The sequence below is a fragment of the Mauremys reevesii genome, linkage group 26 (assembly GCF_016161935.1).
Source record: "Mauremys reevesii isolate NIE-2019 linkage group 26, ASM1616193v1, whole genome shotgun sequence".
Lineage (NCBI taxonomy): Eukaryota > Metazoa > Chordata > Testudines > Geoemydidae > Mauremys > Mauremys reevesii.
Window position 1 is genome coordinate 10,440,095 of NC_052648.1, and position 20,804 is coordinate 10,460,898.

General features: G+C 45.2%; 1 protein-coding gene across 7 annotated transcripts in view; it reads right to left on the bottom strand.

The window, feature by feature from the left end:
* DOT1L (DOT1 like histone lysine methyltransferase) overlaps window positions 1–20,804 on the bottom strand; it is a 96,881-nt gene that overhangs the window by 42,734 nt on the left and 33,343 nt on the right. For all 7 annotated transcript variants that reach the window (XM_039515532.1, XM_039515533.1, XM_039515529.1 and 4 more), the window contains 2 exons: window positions 14,678–14,772; window positions 11,126–11,188 (listed from right to left, as the gene is read on the bottom strand). In XM_039515532.1, the coding sequence (XP_039371466.1) occupies window positions 11,126–11,188; window positions 14,678–14,772 (158 nt within the window). The remainder of the gene's footprint in view (window positions 1–11,125; window positions 11,189–14,677; window positions 14,773–20,804) is intronic.

The window sequence follows — 20,804 nt, forward strand, 5'->3', positions numbered from 1 at the left end:
GCCGGCTCTAGGTTTTTTGCTGCCCCAAGCAAAAAAAAAAAATTGGCTGCCCCCCGTCCTAGCCCTGGGCTCCCCCCTGTACCCCCTTGCTGCCCCAGTCCTGGGCTCTCCCCCCACCCACACCCAGCGCTGGGCTTCCCCCTTTCCTCCCCACCAGTGCCCTCCCCCCACCTCGCTGCTGCCCCAGCCCTGGGCGCCCCGCCCCCAAACCTCCTGCCGCCCCCAGCCCTGGGTCACTGGTAACTCGCTCCCAGGGTGGGTCATTCAGCAGGAATTTTGGATGTGCACAAAACAGACAAGATTGGTTCCCATATGGTTACAGAGCTGCAGTAAAGTGGAACAATTTTCAGCTTGTGTGATTGGAGGATATCTGGATGCATATTATAAGACTGTCCTCCATAAATGAGGAAAAGTTGAGGTGCCTTTATTATTCTTTTGTTCCACTCTTTCTTTCTATGGGGAATTTGCCAATGCAATATCACTGTCTTCCTTTTAAACAAACAAAAAGGCAATGGCTGTTGAAAATAGCAATTCCAGTCCTAATAAGCATTTCTTGCTCAATTTTATCCTACTTTTTCTATAGCAAGTTACAGTGGATCAGTATATTTGATTTGGGAGAAATGAAATAACAGCTGCCCAAACTGAGCTTGAGCACTCCTGAATTTTGAGGTGTTCAAATCTGGAAGGCAGGTGCTGGGGGAGGGGGGGCGGCTGTGGGCTCTGCGGGGGAGCATGGCAGCAACGTGTCTGGAGCTGCATGGAGCCAGACACGCTGGTCTAAGTGGCACGGTAAGGGGACTGGGGGTTGGAGAAGGGGTAGAGGGTTCCGGGGGGCAGTCAAGGGACAGGGAGCAGGGGGGGTTGGATGGGGTGGAGGTTCAGGGGGGGGCAGTCAAGGGACAGGCAGCAGTTGGACAGGCATGGGAGTCTCAGGGATTCATCAGGGGACAGGTGGGGGTGAGGTCCTGAGGGGACGTTGGGGGGATCTCAGGAGGGGGCAGTTGGGGACAAGGAGAAGGGAGGCTTAGATAGGGGCTGGGGTCCCAAGGAGCAGTTAGAGGCAGGAGTCTCAGGAGGGGGCAATCGGGGGACAAGGAGCAGCGACATTTAGATAGGGGGTGGGCTCCTGGGGGGCAGTTAGGGCAGGGGTTCGTGGAGGGGGCAATCAGCGGCCGCGGGCAAGGATTCAAAGGGCTCTGGGCTCCCCACGGCTGCGGGCAGCGCAGAGCCCTTTGATTCCCCGCCGCGGCTGGGATTTAAAGGGATCTGGGCTGCCCACAGAGCACTGTGTGTGGGGGATTCAGAATCCCCCTGCAGGCCGCACAGTGAGGCTCCACGGACTGCATGCGGCCCGCGGGCCGTATGTTGTGCAGGCCTGGCATAGAGCATCTTCACCAAAGGCGCTACAGTGTCACAGTTACGCCGATGTAGCGCTTCTAGTGTAAACTTGCCCTAAGTTACCTTGATATCTGAAGTGTTCCCTAAAAATGACTAATTTGTAGTATTCCCTGGAATTACAATATGGAATATTGCAAATACTAAAATAGCTGCACTTGGTTAATTAAGGGAAGTATTTCCAATGGGGCTGGTTATGACAGATGTCTAGTATACTCAATTCCAGAGGCCAGCCCACTGTAATATTGTGAAGTTCACAAAGAAACTAAAATTGGACAGTTAGCTCTAGACCCACACAAGCCAAGTACAAATGAACAATTTGCCTGCTTTGAACAGCAGACTTCATGGTCCTAAATCCAAACTGCTAATACTTTACTGTTGCTGCCATAGCCTTTTAGTTATCTTAGCCTGCCTGAGTTGCCATCTGATTTTCTAGAAATTGTAGCCACCAGTATTACACATGGTGTCAGTCTGGGAGCGATCCCTATAAAATTCAAGCCTCCCTGAATACAATGGAATTTTATAATTTAAAAAAAAAAAGTTACTTCTGTTCCCAAATCAACACACTGAATTGATGGAACCTGTACTGCAGTCTGCACACTACAAGCATTGAAACATGGAACCTTTATTCGATTTCATTGTAAACAGAGTTTCATTAGACTCAAGATCCCTAGCAGAGTCCACTGGACACTGTTCTACTACTGGCCCATGTAAAATATCAGGTCTATATTTTCTGTGATTTGTTTCAAGTCTAAGTCCAATTCCACCAAAATTTAAGACCTTCTTATCCCGGAGGAAGACCACCATAGACCTTTGTCTACACTAAGGACAGTCTCTAAAAAAACTTCCAGAATTGCTAATACTGGCACAGCTCCTCTTGGTGTTAGTGTTGGGAGTGCTGGATGGGTTGTCGGCATATTTAACATGATTATGTAATTCTGTGCAGTTATCTAAACAATCTGATGTTAGAAACACCAGCAGCTTGTCTATTAGGGTGCCCAATATCACTAAAACCAGTGGAGCTGACCCAGTGTTGTCAGCGGTGGGAAGTTTTTAGAAAATTCCCCAAGCACAGACAGGGCAATAGAGTAGTCCTCTCTACCTGATGTGGAGATGAGACCACAACAATTCCCAACAGCAGTAATTCACAGTGAATTTTACAGCGGGTGGTATACAGTCTCAGCAACTAAAACAGTGCTGGGATCCCTTCCATTTGTAGAGGGGAGGAGTTTGCAAAATCTTACAGTAAGCAACAAGAGTGTGTAACAGGGGATAAACAATCAGACTCCAAGGTAAGAGAATGAACAAGATTCTTACAGCCCTATATTAGGAACTTGATAAATGAAAGCAGTTGGTCAGAAGACGAACTCCAAATGCAAATGGAGCTATCGTTTCTGTCTCTAACCTCTAGGCTAAAATACTCATTGTAAGCACAATGCCTACAAACCCATTTTATAATCATTCAGTGCCGTTAAATAGAAGGATTAACTCTACCTTAAATCCATGCTCTCTTATTGCAGAATAAACTTCATTTTAGGGATTGGAATCAGATGGGAAGAGGAGCTAAGCCAAAAACTCCTGAACATTTTTAAAAGCTAAAAAAATCATGCGACACCAGAGAGGCTGGAAAATACATTATTCAAACACACACTTAAGTACATATATTTTTTAGGCTCTGCCACCACCACCTAAAAGGACACTTTCAATTTAATTGTCTGAAAGACTTGCACACTTCTGTCTCAAAGTCTTATCTATCATTGTTACAGGTAATATCTCAAATGACTAACTAAAAGACAGAGGCAAAATAAGTCTCTGTTTCTGTTTACTTTGTACATTTGACATCTATGTGTGTTGAGTCAGTTTCATGGTTTCCCCATGTCTAGTCAGTTTCTCCTGTTTGTGTGGCGCTTTCCAAGAATAACCTGAGAGAAAGCACAGACTATAAAGCCAACCATTTAGTTGGAGGACTCAGGCTGGAAGTAGCATCTGAAACTATGTTTAAATTATTTATTTAAACTGATTACATTTCAAGTCCCTATAAAAATGGCTGTGACCTAACCATATATGGAGTCATCTTGCCTGTGCAAACAGGAAAAGAGTGTTTTAACCAAATGGAGGAATTATGTTTTAACCCTGATAAGCCACATACCAGGGCTAAACATGAAAATGTTTTTCCTGTCTTCCCAGCCAAGTAGCCGCCATATTATAATTCAAGTGGACCACACAACCACATTCAAACATGGTTATTTTTGTATCGTAGAAGCTAACCCACATTTAGCCAGTGCTTGGGTAAAATCTGCACCAGAAATGGGAAACTGCCATTAAAAGAGGTAGTCATTTTGGCCTCATCTACACTACAAAAATAGCCATGGTTAAACGTGGCTGTGGCCCAATTGTGTTATAAAACAGGGGTTCTCAACCTTTTTCTTTCTGAGGCCCCCCCCAACATGCTATAAAAACTCCATGGCCCGCCTGTGTCACAATAATGGGTTTTCTGTAGATAAAAGCCAGGGACGGCATGAGGGGGTAGCAAGCAGAGCAATTGCCTGGGGCCCCACACCACAGGCGCCCCCATAAAACTACACTGCTCAGGCTTCGGCTTTAGCCTCAGGTGGCAGGGCTCAGGGCCCCGTCTTCAACCCCATGTGGCACGGCTTCGGCTTTCTGCCCTGGGCCCCAGTGAGTCTAATGCTGGCCCCACTTCGCTGGCCCCCTGAAACCTGCTCACAACCCCCCAGGAGGCCTCAGACCCCTGGTTGAGAACCACTGTTATAAAAGTTTCTCATCTCCAGTTAGTAGGTAACTGGTACATTTCTCATTATGGAAGCAAGGAAAAGGACTCTGCACCAGTGATCCACCACCACTTATTTAAAAGCAGTGTGGAAATTATGTGATGTGTGAGAACATAAGAATGGCCATACTGAGTCAGACCAATGGTCCATATAACCCAGTGTCGTCTTCCGACAGTGGCCAATGCCAGGTGCCCCAGAGGGAATGAACAGAGCAGGTAATCACCGAGTGATCCATCCCCCGTCGCCCATTCCCAGCTTCTGGCAAACAGAGGCTACGGACACCATCCCTGCCCATCCTGGCTAACAGCCATTGATGGACCTATCCTCCATGAACTTATCTAGCTCATTTTTTAAACCCTGTTATAGTTTTGGCCTTCACAACATCCTCTGGCAAAGAGTTCCACACGTTGACTGTGTGTTGTGTGAAAAAATACTTCCTTTTGTTTGTTTTAAACCTGCTGCCTATTAATTTCATTTGGTGACCCGTAATTCATGTGTTATGAGAAGGAATAAATAATATTTCCTTATTTACTTTCTCCACACCAGCCATGATTGTATAGACCTCAATCATATCCTCCCTTAGTTGTCGTCAAACCATTTATGGGCTTATATCCCTACTGTAGCAGTATCCCTCCAGCCAACAAGGCGGGAGAACTGCCTGCTGCGAAGTTTGATGGTATGAGATGCTTTTTAATTATTATTTTGGGAAGTGAAGAGCACTAACCAATCATCCCTCAAGTTATAGTTCCCTAGTAGTGCTACTGACCTTCACCAGCCCCAAGGGAGAACACAAGTATCCCCAAAGTCACTCTTAAATTGAGATCTCCCAACAGTACCCAAAACAAGTGGCACACACAAGAATCCCCAAGTTTCATTTGGAACAAGAACTGGTAAGGAAATTTGAGCTCTTCCTTGGTAATTAAACAGCTACACAGCCAGCTTCTGATGGGTTACTGCATAGCTTCAGTACAGAATGCTGTACGGTCGGGCGAGGTCACACAGGAAACCCACAGCCTGTCAGTGTGAGATGGCAAGAGCAGCAGTAGGGATGCACTCAGTCTCTTCCAATCAGGGTACCCACCCCCACAGTGCTCTCTCTCACACATAGAAATTTAATCTCCTTAGTGAATAATGAATGGCAAGGACCATCTGTAATGCAGATATTTTCATCTGATTAGACAACGCAGGGGACCTGCTTTATCTAAACGGATAATTAGCTCACTGAAATCCACTTCAGAGAGCAGCCAGCCCCCATTGTTTCTAAATTTAGAAGCAGAGACAGGTTTTCCCTCCCATTTCAGACAGATAGGTTGGCTCTTCAGAGACTGCAGGAATATGCTCACAGTAGCTGATGTCTCCAGCTCAAAGCAAACTGGCAGGTCACACCCATAGGAAACAACAAGAAACACACTACTGCAGGTCTATATTCATTATAACGGATAACAACAGCTGCTTCTGAAGGCCAAGTCCCCTTTCCCAGAGCTTTGGGCTCCAAAATATAACAGCAGCTAACAGACCTGTGTTGGAAGGCTCTGTGGTAAAGCTCTGACTGCACAATGCCATAAATACACAAAGTCTCATTCTAACAGTCTCAGGGCAAAGTGCTTGGCTCACAAAAACAGTTAATTCTGCCTGGAAAAGTACACATGGTTATTTTTAAGTCCCTGTTCGTTGCAAAAATAACTAGAGGCAATAATCCAAACCTCTGAAACGTGGCATCATGTCAAAGCCACAGGGGACGTTTGGAGGGCTTTTCAAATACCAAAACATCGCGTTTCCCGCTGAAATAGGGCATTCAAAAATATCTAGGACAAATACACATCCTGCCCACACCCTTACTGCAGAGAACTCACTGTTAGGCAATGGAAGCTTATAAGCACAGGCAATGACAGTTATGTGTCTACAAAATACATCAGTGCAAGTGATATCAAGGAAGCTTGAGATACTGATTAGTGCTGTACAAAACTCACTGTTTTTGTTCTGAAGCAAGACTTTTGTGAAAAAGGCAACACATGGCATCCAGGACACACCCAAGCCTACCAGAAAAGCTAGGTGAGGCCTGCGGGCTACAAGAGAGAGGGAGAAAAGACACTGCTGTAGGGACTAGACATATTAATGCACCCCGGCTCATTTGTGGGGTTGGGACAGGGTGAGTAAATACCTAGGCGAGTGAGATTTCCTTCTATGATACAGTCTGTTTGAGTGAGAGAGATAAAGCAAGTGCACAACTCCAAGCAGCCATTAGACCTATCTTCAGTCTCAGTGAAATTTGGAAAGTTAGACTCAGACATATATTAGAATACATAAGGCTGCCACGAATGCAGGGGACTGGACTAGATGACCTCTCAAGGTTCCTTCCAGTCCTACGATTCTCTGATCTGGATTTCCTGTTCTTCATTCCCAGCCCTCGTACCTCCCACACCAAAGCACTGGGAAGGCTGGAAAAAGAACGCTATGATCCAATCCACTCTTAAAAAGCCAAACCCAGACAAACAAGGTTTTGCAAAATAAAAGTGAACCCTAGTTTTACCCTCATCTTCAACCAAATTTACACCAGTGTTCGCACTGGGTTTAAAAGTTCATTAAGGCAACTCTGGAGCAGACCACTTGCTGTATGGATGCCCCCAAAACACCACTACATTCCAGCAGGGATCTGAGGACTACAAATGGCTACGGTAGGACTCCATGGAAACTTGTATAACTCCACTAGAGGTGGGGTCAGGAAAGATTACACGCTGTATAACATTGACCTACACCCCTGCCCTACCTTAAGAGTTTGCATGTTTTCCTTCACTTTACGCCAAGGCTCAGGGCTTGGAAAGAATTTTCCCCTATGGCTAGAGCAAGCTCTGTCTGGCAGAAGGGACGGGCAAAGGAATTGCTCTGTCATCAATCCAGACCAAACCAGAAAAAGCTAAGCCTTTCACCGTACTGAAAATTAAACGTATGAATTTGGCATCTTCTTTTCCTCCAGCCAGCTTTGCAAGTTTGCACACAACTCCTCTTCTGATGTACACGTATCACTGAATACACCCTTTTTTATTAGGGGGATGGTAAGACAACAGGTGGGAGGCATTTGAGAACACAGAACTCATTACAAAGATACTCTGGGAAGAACACTCAGGCACTTTTTTCTAAGTGGCTCCTCAAATGTTATGTCCTATATACCTGGATATTGTTCTGAATTTGGATCCATGTGGGGATATTTACATTTGGAAACTATGAAGTACCATATGTCTGTGTTAACTGCAATACTGAGTTTCTAAGCTTTAATTTGATAACTGAACATGTGCAGGAATTCCCCAAGAAAGACTATGTAATTATCCAGTTCTAATCACCTAAGAAAAATGCTATTTCCTTGGGACAACAGTTACCCTGAAAAAAAGTTTGAAACTAACCTTGCAAACTTTCAAGGAACTAGTTCCAGTTTCATGGAAATAGACACTAGAAAATGTTCTTTTACAGTCAAAAACAAAGAATTATTAGATAACGAATGGGGTTTAGGTTTGTAGCGGAACACTCTTGTCCAAAAGACTCAAGGTGTCTCACAGTGGGATACGGTGTCCTAAGAAACAATGTGAAGGCACTAATAGCCACAGATGGTGGGTTTTTTCAAGTGGTATATATTTTCACAGAAAGGGGAGAAAAGAGCAACCTCTCTCCTCCAATTTCTCCAGTCTTCTGCTCTCTCCTGACCAAAATACCTTTAAGTTTCAGTGATAACCCATTATTAGCAGCTGTAGCTCAGCAAGTGCCTTGGACTCCAAAATGCCTCAAGATGTTTTGCCCCAGCTGGAGAACTTTACAATGCAATTATCGATTGAAAAGTGACAATGTTAAAATGTCATCTGCTTACTCAACAGATCTGCTTCTATGTATTCTGACTGTGAAAATTCTGTATGCTGACTCTTCTCACTAAAACGTATTTTATTCCTTTTTATTCTTGTTAGCACTGGAGACCAAATGCAATGGGAATGCAGAAGAGCAACCTAGATATTTTGTTTACTTATTTGTTTAGGTCTGTGAATCAAGAGAATTCTTAACTGAGTTCTGATTTCAGAATCCATTGCTGATGATGATGCTCCATCCAGAAGAGAACACAATTCAGTTCTCAAATTCCAGGCCACATTTGAGGGACCGGACTAGGAAAGACCCATCACCTGACTTGTAAACTGAGCGCACTGGATATGGAGTCAATGTGAACACCAAGATGTTATTCTGTCAGTCATTTTTCAGAGTACAAACACAGAGCCAATTGTACTAGAATCGAACTATGGATACCTAGCTGTGAACAAAAAAAAATAAAATACATGCAGGAGAAACAGCAGGATTTACTGCTGTCTCGCGTCTGTCACAGTTTTGACTTTTGGAGCAAGGCAGCAACAATATGCATGAACTTAATACCACTGTCCAAATAATGTATACAAAGCAGCAGCTAGGATCGGAGACTTGTTCCCACAAATTTCTGCCAATCTTCCCCTCTTCCCCCAACTCTTTAGTCTTCTGAAAATATTTAACTTTATAATTTTTAATCCAATTGCATGGAATGGAATTTACACAGTTAAAATCTAGCTGGTCACAAACTACTCCAGGCCTTAGTCATATTGATGATGACTGTCACCGACGGGGCTCTCGAGAACCCCCCGAAAACATCTAAAGCGCCCCTTCTCTGAGATATTGGGTGATGGTAACCAAGCCATTTTACAAGCAGTAAAAGAGGGCTCTCAAGTGCAGTTGCACTGTCTATCACCACTACATTCCATACACTCAGATGAAGCTTTTCAGCCTTGTGCCTTCCAATGCATTCTAGTCACGGTGGTAACAGCCTGTATTACTACACAGGTAATAGATGGAATTACTGTCTTACTGCCAAAGACAAGATGGCTTCTCAGCATGTTGCCACGTGGGAGAACTAAATATAGAAGGATTTGGGACTCATTTCCGTTACCCAATGTCCATGCCACAAACATTATGAAAAGAGTCCATTGCAATCCACCAAGAAGGGCATATCCTTAGCTAAGATATGTTGACTTTGGGGAAAATTGTTCATTATCTGATCCTTGTCAGAGTAGAGATGCACATACATATACTGCCAGCAGATTAGTGATGAAAAAGAGGTGTTAGAAGCAAAAAAAAAAAAAAAAGAGCAAGTAAAAATCTGCCATATATGATAAGGGAGTGGAAATGAGAAAATTTTCAAACCTAGTTGACCTAATGTTAGAAGCCTAAATCCATATTTAGGCATCTATATAGAACAGTGGTTTTCAAACTATTTGTATTGGCCACCCCTTTCACCCAGCAAGCCTCTGAGTGTGACCCCACTTATAAATTAAAAATGAGAGGGAAGTAATCTCATTTAATGGGGGCTCGGAGCTGCCAGCCTCATGAAGCTAGCCACTTGAGACCCCCATGTAACCATCTTGTGACCTCCTGAGGGGTCACAACCCCCCAGTCTGAGAACCCCAATATAGAAGGTGACCTGATTTTTAGTGGTGCCATGAACCCAAGCTGTCATTGACTTCAATTGGAGCTCAGCTGCTCAAAAGTGTTGAAAAAGCAAGACATGTATTTGGGAGCCTAACTTTAGGCACGCAAGTTTGAAAATGTTGGCCTCAGTCATTGAAGGAAACATTAGAAAAGCCAAAGATCTGAACAAAAATAAGCAGTCTTGTTTCCATTATAGTGTCAGATTCTGCCATATGTAACATACAATGTGGCAATACTCGTAGCCTAATGCAATGAATATATATATTCAGTATTTCAGTCTAGGTTCCTTCCCTAGTCTTTAAATTAACGGATCATAAGTGAAATATCTTCAGTAAATATTTCTTTCATATAATGCCAGCTGGGTAGCACCCTGGAAGACTGCCATATGGCCATTTCCTGGGAAGGAAGGCCTGCATAGAGTTTCACAGCAGGAAAGAGTTTGCAGCCTTGACATTAATCCAACTGCAAACTACTCCTACCATGGAATCAGCATACATCTAAAGGAACAGTGCCACACACTATATGTCAGTTCCCGCAAGGGGATATTTTGAGACAGGCAACATTGTCACCTTAATCCAGCAGATGGCCTACTTCTCAAGAAGAAATAGGCGAGCCCTTACATTACAAGGCTGGTCACTGGTTATTAGAGTATTATGAGTCTTGAGTTCTCTGCAAATGAAAAATTAACGTATCCCTCCTTCATGCCAAACCCTGGCTACCAACAAGAGGCCATTTGATAATATTGGGAAATTCAAAGGCAAGTGGACCAGACTGGTCCAATAGCTTAGCCGTAGAGCTGTGTGCAAAAATCACATGAGAGACCACGATCTGTTTCCTGGTCAATTCCTCCCAGGCTAGGAGCGCTGCAGTGGTAGCTAGCTGAAATCTCAGAGAAGGGAAGATTCCAATGGCAATTCCGCCGAATGATTAGGGAACAACACTGACCCAACTCAACCCTCCTTGACTAGAAGCATGGCAGCTATGGGACCTGAAATGATATTTAATTTAATTTATTATATATAATTTTATTTTTTAAGAGGAGGTTGAGATAAAGACACAAACAAGCAGGGGTATTCTCAAGGTTCTAAGAGAGCCACTAGAGAACAGGATTACATGAATTTCTCACAGGTAAATGGCTAATCAGGGAGCAATTGTCTTAATGATGTTTGAATGTGGGAGCAGAAAACAGCCTGAGTAATGAGAGTTTATAAGAAAGTCTTCCAAGAATTTCTGCAAGCCTCAATAACATTCCCAATAACACACACCAAATGTCAAGTGAGTCAAGAGGAGGGCTCTGGGAAGATGTATTTGAGAGAGCATCACTCAGCAGCAGCAAGATAAAGGCCAGGAAGCTGCTTCTTGTCTGGGGAAGAGGAGGAGAGGGACCTGTAAATTCTAAACATCAGTAATGATTAGTGGAGCACAAAGATTTTCAGCTGAGTTTCACTCACTGTGTATTCTGCATGTTTTTTCCCATACCATTTCATCCACTTTCTGAACTCTCTGTCCATCGTCTAGAAGAGAGGAAAAACAAAACCACCCATTAGGACATCTCGCAATAGCAGTTATATGATAGTGAGAGGAGAAGAGGCAAGTCTGACAATGCTCATGGGCCTGTAAGAGTTCTTTGCCATTAACACGTGAATGGGACTGCTGAAAAATCATATAGACACATACTGAAGGTCTACCCTTCTAGTTCCCATGGGGAAACTCCTTTACTTCACCAGGGCCAAGGGATCAAGGCTGACTTACTCTCTTCTCCCCTCTCCAGGGAAGCCTTAAAGACACTTTGAGTTGACACTGCTCAGTAGTCTGCCAAGGACGGTGCAACTGTTGCTGCATAATCCCAGAGCAAGCAGAAGGCAGTGAACGTAGTCCTACTGGAGCCCAGATAGCAAAGGGGGGGTAAAGACAGGTCTGCTAGGGCGAACGAGAAAGCAGAAGTAGACGTGCTTCTTTCAGTTGCTATTGCAGTTGCCTTGCAACACACTGCCAGCAGCTGGGGGGTGTACTTTGATCTATGACTAAAGAGACTAAGGTTGCATAGGAGAGCAGGCACCTATGGTTCAAACTCAACTAGTTGGCAGTGGGTTCCATTGCCAGACACAGGAGAAAGGAGCTGAAAATCCTTCACATCCAGACAGTCTGGAGCTAATGAGAAGCAGCACCACTATTTGTTTAAAATCTTATCCCTTCCTATAAATTGTGGGTATAGAGGACATGAGTAGTGGTAGTGAGGGTCAGTTATACCTATTCACCCCATTTAAAACTAAAACAGGCATGTACTGGGAATAGCGAGAAAGTGTAACAACTTATGACCTACTGTAACTGCAAAATTGGGTCCACATATATAGGGCTCAGACAGGGAGGAAATAAATGGTATTCAAGTTTCATCCACCATCCCAAACTCCACTTACAGTCTCAGATCAACTGGAGGTTTCTGAAGTTATGTCAGCTGCAAAAGTAGTATGTCCAGTTTTGGACCCCACGCTACAAGAAGGATGTGGATAAATTGGAAAGAGTCCAGCGGAGGGCAACAAAAATTATTAGGGGGCTGGAGCACATGACTTATGAGGAGAGGCTGAAGGAACTGAGATTGTTTAGCCTGCAGAAGAGAAGAATGAGGGGGGGATTTGATAGCTGCTTTCAACTACCTGAAAGGGGGTTCCAAAGAGGATGGATCTAGACTGTTCTCAGTGGTAGAAGATGACAGAACAAGGAGTAATGGTCTCAAGTTGCAGAGGGGGAGGTTTAGGTTGGACATTAGGAAAAACTTTTTCACTAGTAGGGTGGTGAAGAACTGGAATGGGTTACCTAGGGAGGTGGTGGAATCTCCTTCCTTAGAGGTTTTTAAGGTCAGGCTTGACAAAGCCCTGGCTGGGATGATTTAGTTGGGTTTGGTCCTGCTTTGAGCAGGGGGTTGGACCAGATACCTCCTGAGGTCCCTTCCAACCCTGAGATTCTATGATTCTTTGCTGACATTTGTATTCCCATTAGACTTCAGAGTTAACACACCCAGTTAACAACAAGACAGTTCACACCACTCAGAAATATTGTTTCAATCTCCAGAGTCAAAAGACAGTGAAACATCAGTTCACATTTTGGAAGATTTTCTTCAAAACCACAGACTAGAAACTTAGGGTCCCCCCCACATTTAACTGGAAGCTTAAAAACTGTATAAGTGATGCAGTAGCCAGAGAACTGTTACTATGGACAAATTCAACTACAAGCTCAATACAATCGCTGACACAAAACATCTGTTGAGGAAAAAAAGTGAGCCAATCTAAATGCAGCAAGAAGCAGATAGGCTATTTAAGAGTAGATTCACACATTCTTAAATTGCAGCAGTTGTCAAGTCAATAATCTATCGGACAGCCATTTATAAGTGCAAGGATAATATGGTATACTTTTAGGGTGACCAGATGTCCCGATTTTACAGGGACAGTCCCGATATTTTGGGATTTTTCTTATATAGGTGCCCATTACCCCCCACACTGTGTCCTGATTTTTTCATACTTGCTATCTGGTCACCCTATATACTTTATTCACCCAGTAAAGTCATAAAATACTTGACAGGGCATTATTAAAAAGGGACACCATCAGGATTAGTACTCCTAACAATTTATATTCTCTTCATGCACTTGCAAAGTTCATGTAATTCTTTATTGCCTGCTTGTCATTTACATTATGGCCCCTTCACACTGTTCTGTGTAAATGGTCCATAAACAAAACTCTGGCCCCATATGTATTTTCTCTCACAAGTAAGTGGTTTTTAAATAGTGATGACTACTAAATAAAGAGCCAGGAACCTAGCCTTTGTGAGCTTCTCTAAAATAAGCCAGACTGCTCATGCAAAGAGGTGAGGGAGAAAAATTTGGTAAAAGTGTTCCAGCTTGAAATTTCCAAGGGATTACTATGAAGAGTAAGGACAAATTATTTCCTAGGCCCTTCTATGGCACTCATGATAGCATCAGAGCCTTTTACCTATATCCTTGAAAAGAAAGCGCTAAAGCTTATGAAGCTAAAGTTTGTGTTTGAAACAGACCAAAGTCCACTAGGTTGAACAAGGAGTTAAAGGCATGAAGCTCTGTGCAACCTACTGGAGGAAGTACAAAAGTCTTATTGCAAGGCTTGACCAACTTTTATTGTTTGCTTGCAACTCATTTGGGTTCCATGTTTCCCTTGGAGTTGATTAACTTTGCAAGTCCCCATTTACACAGAATTAATGGAAGTGTAAAGAAAATCACTTGCCTAAGTACAACTGCCTTATTATGAGACGTTGTCGTAAGTACTTAATTTGGGTACATACTGAGCATTGCTATTAACTGAATACTCCAGTGCAATCGATAGGTCTCGGTTACTCGGCAGCTCCAGCTATATTAACATTTTTAGTATCTAAGCTCAATGGTTTGAGAGTTAGGGCTGCTAAAGGACATTCTTAGCCTGATCCGGATTTCAGCTTTTTTAAAAAAAGATTACGAGTTTCAGCTATTCTGTCTCCCAATACTCTGATCTTGCTCAACTCCTTCCCTAGATGCGTTCAACCCTACACAGCATTAGCCTCTGTGACACAGCCCTTTCAAAGTCCCATTCCAGACCTGAGTAGGGTCCTGAAATCCACAGCTTAGGCAGTACGGTGTCTGGGTTAAACCTGCATCTTCCCTTTTGACTTTTGTTCCCTTTGTATAAGCTTCCCATCACCACGCAGCTTCACTCCACCTGGTTTTCTCTCAGGCCTGAGCTAAGCTCTCTTCAGAGACCAGTTGATATTTCTGATCACTCGGTGAGCATTGCCAGTGAGCAACAGGAAGCACAAAACCCCCTCATCGTTTGCATCGCTGCTGTGCTTCCAGTCCTTATAGACTTAAGGAGCCACAGTGTTTAGGATTCAAACTCAGGATTCCCACTTTGTAATGCATAGCAGTTACCTGCGAGACATAAGATATTGAACCAGCTCTGGAATCAAACACTTACGATCTCATACTCCCTGAGATGTAACTCACCTCAGCATATTTGGCTGGAATATCAGCTTTCTCCACACCATAGTGATGTTTGCAGTTTGTGGCAGCAGCAACTTGAAGCACCACCTGACCCACACCTGCAGGTAAAGAAAAAGACAGTTATAGTAAAAAAGCCCCCCTATACACAGGAAACTGCTTCTAAAACAAAGACCAAGATGTATGCAAGGATTCCTATGCGACTTTGCACAACATCTGTGTCAATTCCCCACCCAAAAAAGTGTGGATAATGCATCTCTCCTTCTCACCTTTTGTCTTGTCTATTCAGACTAAGCTCTTCAGGGCAGGGACTGTCTCCTTCTATAAGAATGTACAATACCTAGCACAATAGCCACTCCCATAATACAAATAAGGACAAGTGCTGAGTCCTGCACTTAGGATGGAAGAATCCCATGCACTGCTACAGACTAGGAACCGAATGGCTAGGCAGCATTTCTGCAGAAAAAGACCTAGGGTGGATATGAGTCGACAGTGTGTCCTTGTTGCCAAGAAGGACAACGGCATTTTGGGCTGTATAAGTACGGGCACTGCCAGCAGATTGAGGGATGTGATCATTCCCCTCTATTTGACATTGGTGAGGCCTCATCTGGAGTACTGTGTCCAGTTTTGGGCCCCACATTACAAGAAGGATGTGGAAAAATTGGAAAGAGTCCAGCAGAGGGCAACAAAAATGATTAGGGGGCTGGCGCACATGACTTAAGAGGAGAGGCTGAAGGAACTGGGATTGTTTAGTCTGCAGAAGAGAAGAGTGAGGGGGGATTTGATAGCTGCTTTCAACTACCTGAAAAGGGGTTCCAAAGAGGATGGATCTAGACTGTTCTCAGTGGTAGCGATGACAAAACAAGGAGTAATGTCTCAAGTTGCAGTGGGAGAGGTTTAGGTTGGATATTAGGAAAAACTTTTTCACTAGGAGGGTGGAGAAGCACTGGAATGGGTTCCCTAGGGAGGTAGTAGAATCTCCTTCCTTAGAGGTTTTTAAGGTCAGGCTTGACAAAGCCCTGGCTGGGATGATTTAGTTGGGGATTGGTCCTGCTTTGAGCAGGGGGTTGGACTAGATACCTCCTGAGGTCCCTTCCAACCCTGATATTCTATGATTCTATGAAATAATATAGCACATTGACTGATAAACGTATGACAATTTACATTACAAAAAATAGTTCCAACTTCAAAACTGTTACATGTCAATACCGGAGCCTATTTTCCACTAAAAAGACTTATGTCCTACAGGAAGTAAATATGGATGTGTTTTGTTTCTGCAAGAAAACCAAAGAGCAGCTAGATAAATTTTGCAGTTTAAATCTCTCAGTATAATGGAGAGAGCTATAACAAAACATTTATACCTCATTTTCCTCATGATGGAAAATGCATACAAAAGTCTCAGCACATTAGGGAAAAAAATGCTAATACACAAGACAGAAGTATTATTTCCTAGTACAATAAAAAAAGATAATGATCAATACGCAAAGTAATTTCAAAAGCAATTGCTAAACTGCAAGACAAAACATTACTTAAAAATGTATGAACTTCCCATCACTCAGTCTCAATTATGTTTGCGACAGAGACTGCTCCAGCAGTAATTAGCTGCTATTTCCACACCTTGTCTGCACACATTACATCTCTTTGGCTTGGGAGGGGAAGGGGGGGGAAATCACAACTAAATCTCTGCTTGCACACCTGACCCAGGTTTTGCCAAGTACATGGTAAATCTTTATAAGCTGTTGCAATCATTCTATATTTCTTACCGCAATTGATTACAACTGCCGATCAAACCATTTCTATATTCATTCTAATACCAAGTTTATCACTGTCTGTACTGGACTAATGTAAAATGCATTGTCTCACTAATGCACTTCTCATAGAATCACAGAGGAGCATAAGGGAAACTGAAATATTCAAGCCAAGCAGATATCACATTTGCACAGAAAACACATTGTCGTTTTCCATTTCATCGATTGCCTGCAGGAAGTAGCACTAGTAATTGAGGAGGTGGTGCTCTTGCCATTAAATCATCATTGATGCCATACCCACTTTGGTATAACAGGGAACCACATGCTGACAGTCCTGTATAATAAATACTTGTATTACGGTAGCACCTAGAAGCCCCAATCAGGTTCTGGGCCCCATTTTGTTATGTACTGTATAAATAGAGTAAAATATGAAGAAAAAGATGCAACTATTGAGTAACAAACAGAATGAGGGAGGATGAGAGAAGCAGTAAAAACTATACACATTTACATGGGCCAAATAAATATTAGAAGTCATTACTGCCCTTCTCTCTGCAGAGACCACTTGTGGTTAAAAGAGACCACTTTTTTGCAACAGTTGTCCTAATTCCATTTTGCATAACTATGTTCTGCCTTCCTAAAATTCCATTTCAACCAGATTTAATATTGTTGGCTTCTAGCCTTAAATGGTTGGACAGAGTTACTGATAAAAAAAAATGGTTGCCACATTTCACCGGCGGTTGTTACAATGTGTGGCAGATGAATGATTCCTATACATAGAGGTGTAGGAAAGGCACTGAAGTTGTTGGCTATTGTGCTACTGCTATAATTGTATTCTACTGTACCTTGTACACTATACTGCCTTGACTAGAATAATATGGAAATTCAGTCTCAATTCTGCCATCAATGTGCAAACTTTCATTGGCATTAACAAGAGTTAGGTAGGGAGGAGAAATCAGAATCCTTTTTTCTTCACGTGCTTGTATACATCGATTCTAATCAGGTGTGCAGGCCGCCTGCACAGTCGTCGGAAAGTTTTCCCTTAGCAGCTCCAGTGGGGGTCAGCTGTGGAGCCCCCTGGAGTGGCGCCTTCATGGCGCTCAATATATAACCCTGCCTACATGGACCCCGCTTCAGTTCCTTCTTACCGTCCATTGGAACGGCATTCACTTGCCTTGCAAGTGCTTCCCTTAGTTTTCTTCTTTAGCCTGTAGTTTTAGTCTAGGTTTCAGTTAGTAGTTAGTTTAGTTTAGTGTATATAGTTTAGTGTGTATTGGGTTAGGGTGCAGGATTATCCCCTATCCCTTACCTCCCCTCGGCTCCGGGGCATGCCTCACGGCCAAGGGTTTAAACCTTGCGGGACCTGTGGTACGCCCATGCCAACGGGCGACCCCCCACAACAGGTGCCTGAAGTGTCTGGAGTAAGAGCACCAAACAGACTGGTGAAAAATCTGAAGGTCTTTCTGCCTTTGACAAAGAAAGAGGGATTTCTGTCTGAAACAACTTCTGATGGAGTCCACTCTCTGTCCGCAGCCTGCCACGCTGGGATCCGGCACAGAACGCATCAGTGAGGAGCGCCCCAGCCTCGGCACATGACACAGTGCCAAAGAACGACTCTTTGGCACTGTGTCCCAGCACAGACACTCCCCAGCACAGACAACCAGGTACAGCTCACACAAGCAACAAGACAACCGACAGGGGTTCTTCCCTGTGCCAAAGGCAGGACCAGGTGCAACAGCAGTGCGTCCCATGAAGGAGCACTCAGCGCCCAAGGACCAGGAGTCGGCGCCGTCGATTTCGGTTCCCAGGAAGGGACTGTTGAGTCCGGCACCCAGCAACTCCCCGGACAGACAGTGTCAGATGGAGGAGTTGGAGTCCCACTCCACCCCAGACACTTTGGAAGCTGCCAGGGACCTAATAGCAATGACAGCCCTTCAACCTCTTGCTATCAGGGACACGCCCTGGTGCCACCACACCTGGCGCCATCTAGGGGCAAGCCGGCTATGATGCAGCGATCACCTTCCCCGGCACAGCACCATTCACCTCAGCACCACTCGGATTCACCATTCCCAAGACAATGTTCCCCAGCTCGGGGCCCTATACGCGGTTCCCCGGCACCGGTCCCGGCCACTAGCGAAGCAGCACCAGTCCCTGGCGAGGGACCAGTGACACCAGTCTCCAGCTCAATACTGCTCAGCTCCGCCAGGGTCATCATGATCTAGACCAGTGTCGTTTGACTCGGATGGGGACTCATTTTATTCACGCCACATCAAGCTCAGGTCACATCGGCACAGAGTTGCGGCACGGCCTCCACATTGGCAGCTGCAGCCTCAATGGCCCTATTAGACTCCCCAGGCTTATCACCAGGCTTGGGCTCATTCTCCAGGGGCACTTGGTCAGTAACCTCAGAGGCCAAAGCACCTCAGCATAAAGATTGCCTGATGCCTCGGGGATCGGAATCGATGCCAGCACAGGGCCCGCAGCCTGTCCAGGACACAGTCAACACAACCAAGACTACAGCCCCGATAACCAGCCAGACTACCACTGCCGTGACAATGGTCAGTGCAGAGCCCACAGGCACTAACCAGGAGGACGCTAGAGAACTGGATGGTCAGGGGGACCTAGTACCACCTCTAGCCTCCTCAGACAAGGCGGTTACAGGGACTTTGGCCTCGGGGCCTCCCACAATAGACCACCGTGAACACCAGGACCTCTTGTGCAGAATCACCCACAACATGGGATTGCAGGTGGAGGAGGTTATCGAACCAGAGTACCCCATATCCTGACGCTGGAGGGTCCCTCCAGGGTAGCTCTGCCTCTAATTAAAACTGTACAGAACAATATCAAAACACTGTGGCAGATGCCAGAATCGATCCCGCCTACAGCGAGGGGCATGGAGTGCGAGTACTTTGTCCCAGCCAAGGGATTCGAGTACTTGTTCCCGCACCCGCAGCCCTGCTCCCTAGTAGCGACCACCGTCAACTAGGGCCAGCAAGGACCAACCCCCAAATCCAAGGAGTCTAAAAGGTCTACTCGATGGGGGACCTGCAGCTGAGGATAGCGAACCAACAAGCTATCCTCGGCAGATACAACTTCAACTCGTGGGCCTTCATGTTCAAGTTCAAGGAGCAAATTCCATCAGACTGCAGGGCTGAATTCACAGCCATCGTTGATGAAGGGAAGGCGGTGGCACAAACCTCTCTTCAAGCCTCCCTTGATGCGGCGGACTCTGCTGCCCGCACTCTCTCATCGGGGTTAGCCATGAGAAGGGGTTCAGGGCTGCAGGCATCTGGGCTGCCACCCAAAGTGCAGCAAACCCTTCAGGACCCCTCTCACGAACAACTCCTTATCCAGGAGGTGCTATCACTCCTCACCATAGGGGCAGTGGAGGAGGTTCCTCGGGAGCTAAGGGACAGGGGATTCTACTCCTGTTATTTCCTAATCCACAAGGCAAAGGGGGGTCGCAGACCTATTTTAGACCTGCAAGGGCTCAACCAGTTCATGGTGAAGCTGAAGTTCCGCATGGTCTCCCTGAGCACGATCATCCCTTCCCTGGATCCAGGGGATTGGTACGCCGCCCTCGACGTGAAAGACATGTACTTTTACATAGCCACTCGGCCTGCGCCCAGACTGTTTCTACAGTTTGTGGTCAACCGCAAAAATTATTAGTTCACGGTCCTCCCATTCGGTCAATCAACGGCTCCCTGAGTGTTCACCAAGTGTATGTCAGTCACAGCAGCCTTCCTCCGCAGGAGACAGGTGCTGGTATATCCCTGCCTCGATAACTGGCTACTACGGGGGCACTCCAGGGAGCAGGTAGAGTCTCAAGTCCGATTAGTCAGATTCACTTTCGAGAGACTGGGACGACTCCTCAATGTGAGCAAGTCAACCTCATCACTGACCCAAAGAACAGAATTCATCGGGGTGGTGCTGGACTCAGTGCAGGCAAGGGCATTCCTGCCAGAGACCCGATTCCAAGCCATAACAAACATTATTCAAAACCTCAGGCACTACCAAACTACTACAGCAAGGGGATGCCTGAGTTTCCTCGGCCACTTTGCAGCCTGCACTTACGTGTTACGACATGCCAGACTGCGGCTCAGACCCCTCCAAGCATGGCTTGCTTTGGTCTACCGCCCAGAATGCAACAGCCTGGACTCAGTGGTCACTGTGCCAGAGCAAGTACTCAAATCCCTCCAATGGGGGCTTGACCCTTGGTCAGTGTGTGAGGGTGTAGCGGGGTGGCTACCCGCTCCTGCCCTTTGGGGCTTTAAAACAGCCCTGGGAAGGGGCTTTTTGGCTGGGCTGATTGGGGAAGTGGCTGCAGCTGGAGGCCACGCCCCAAACTGAATAGGGCTTATAAGAAGGCAGGGAAGCCAGGAGCAGTC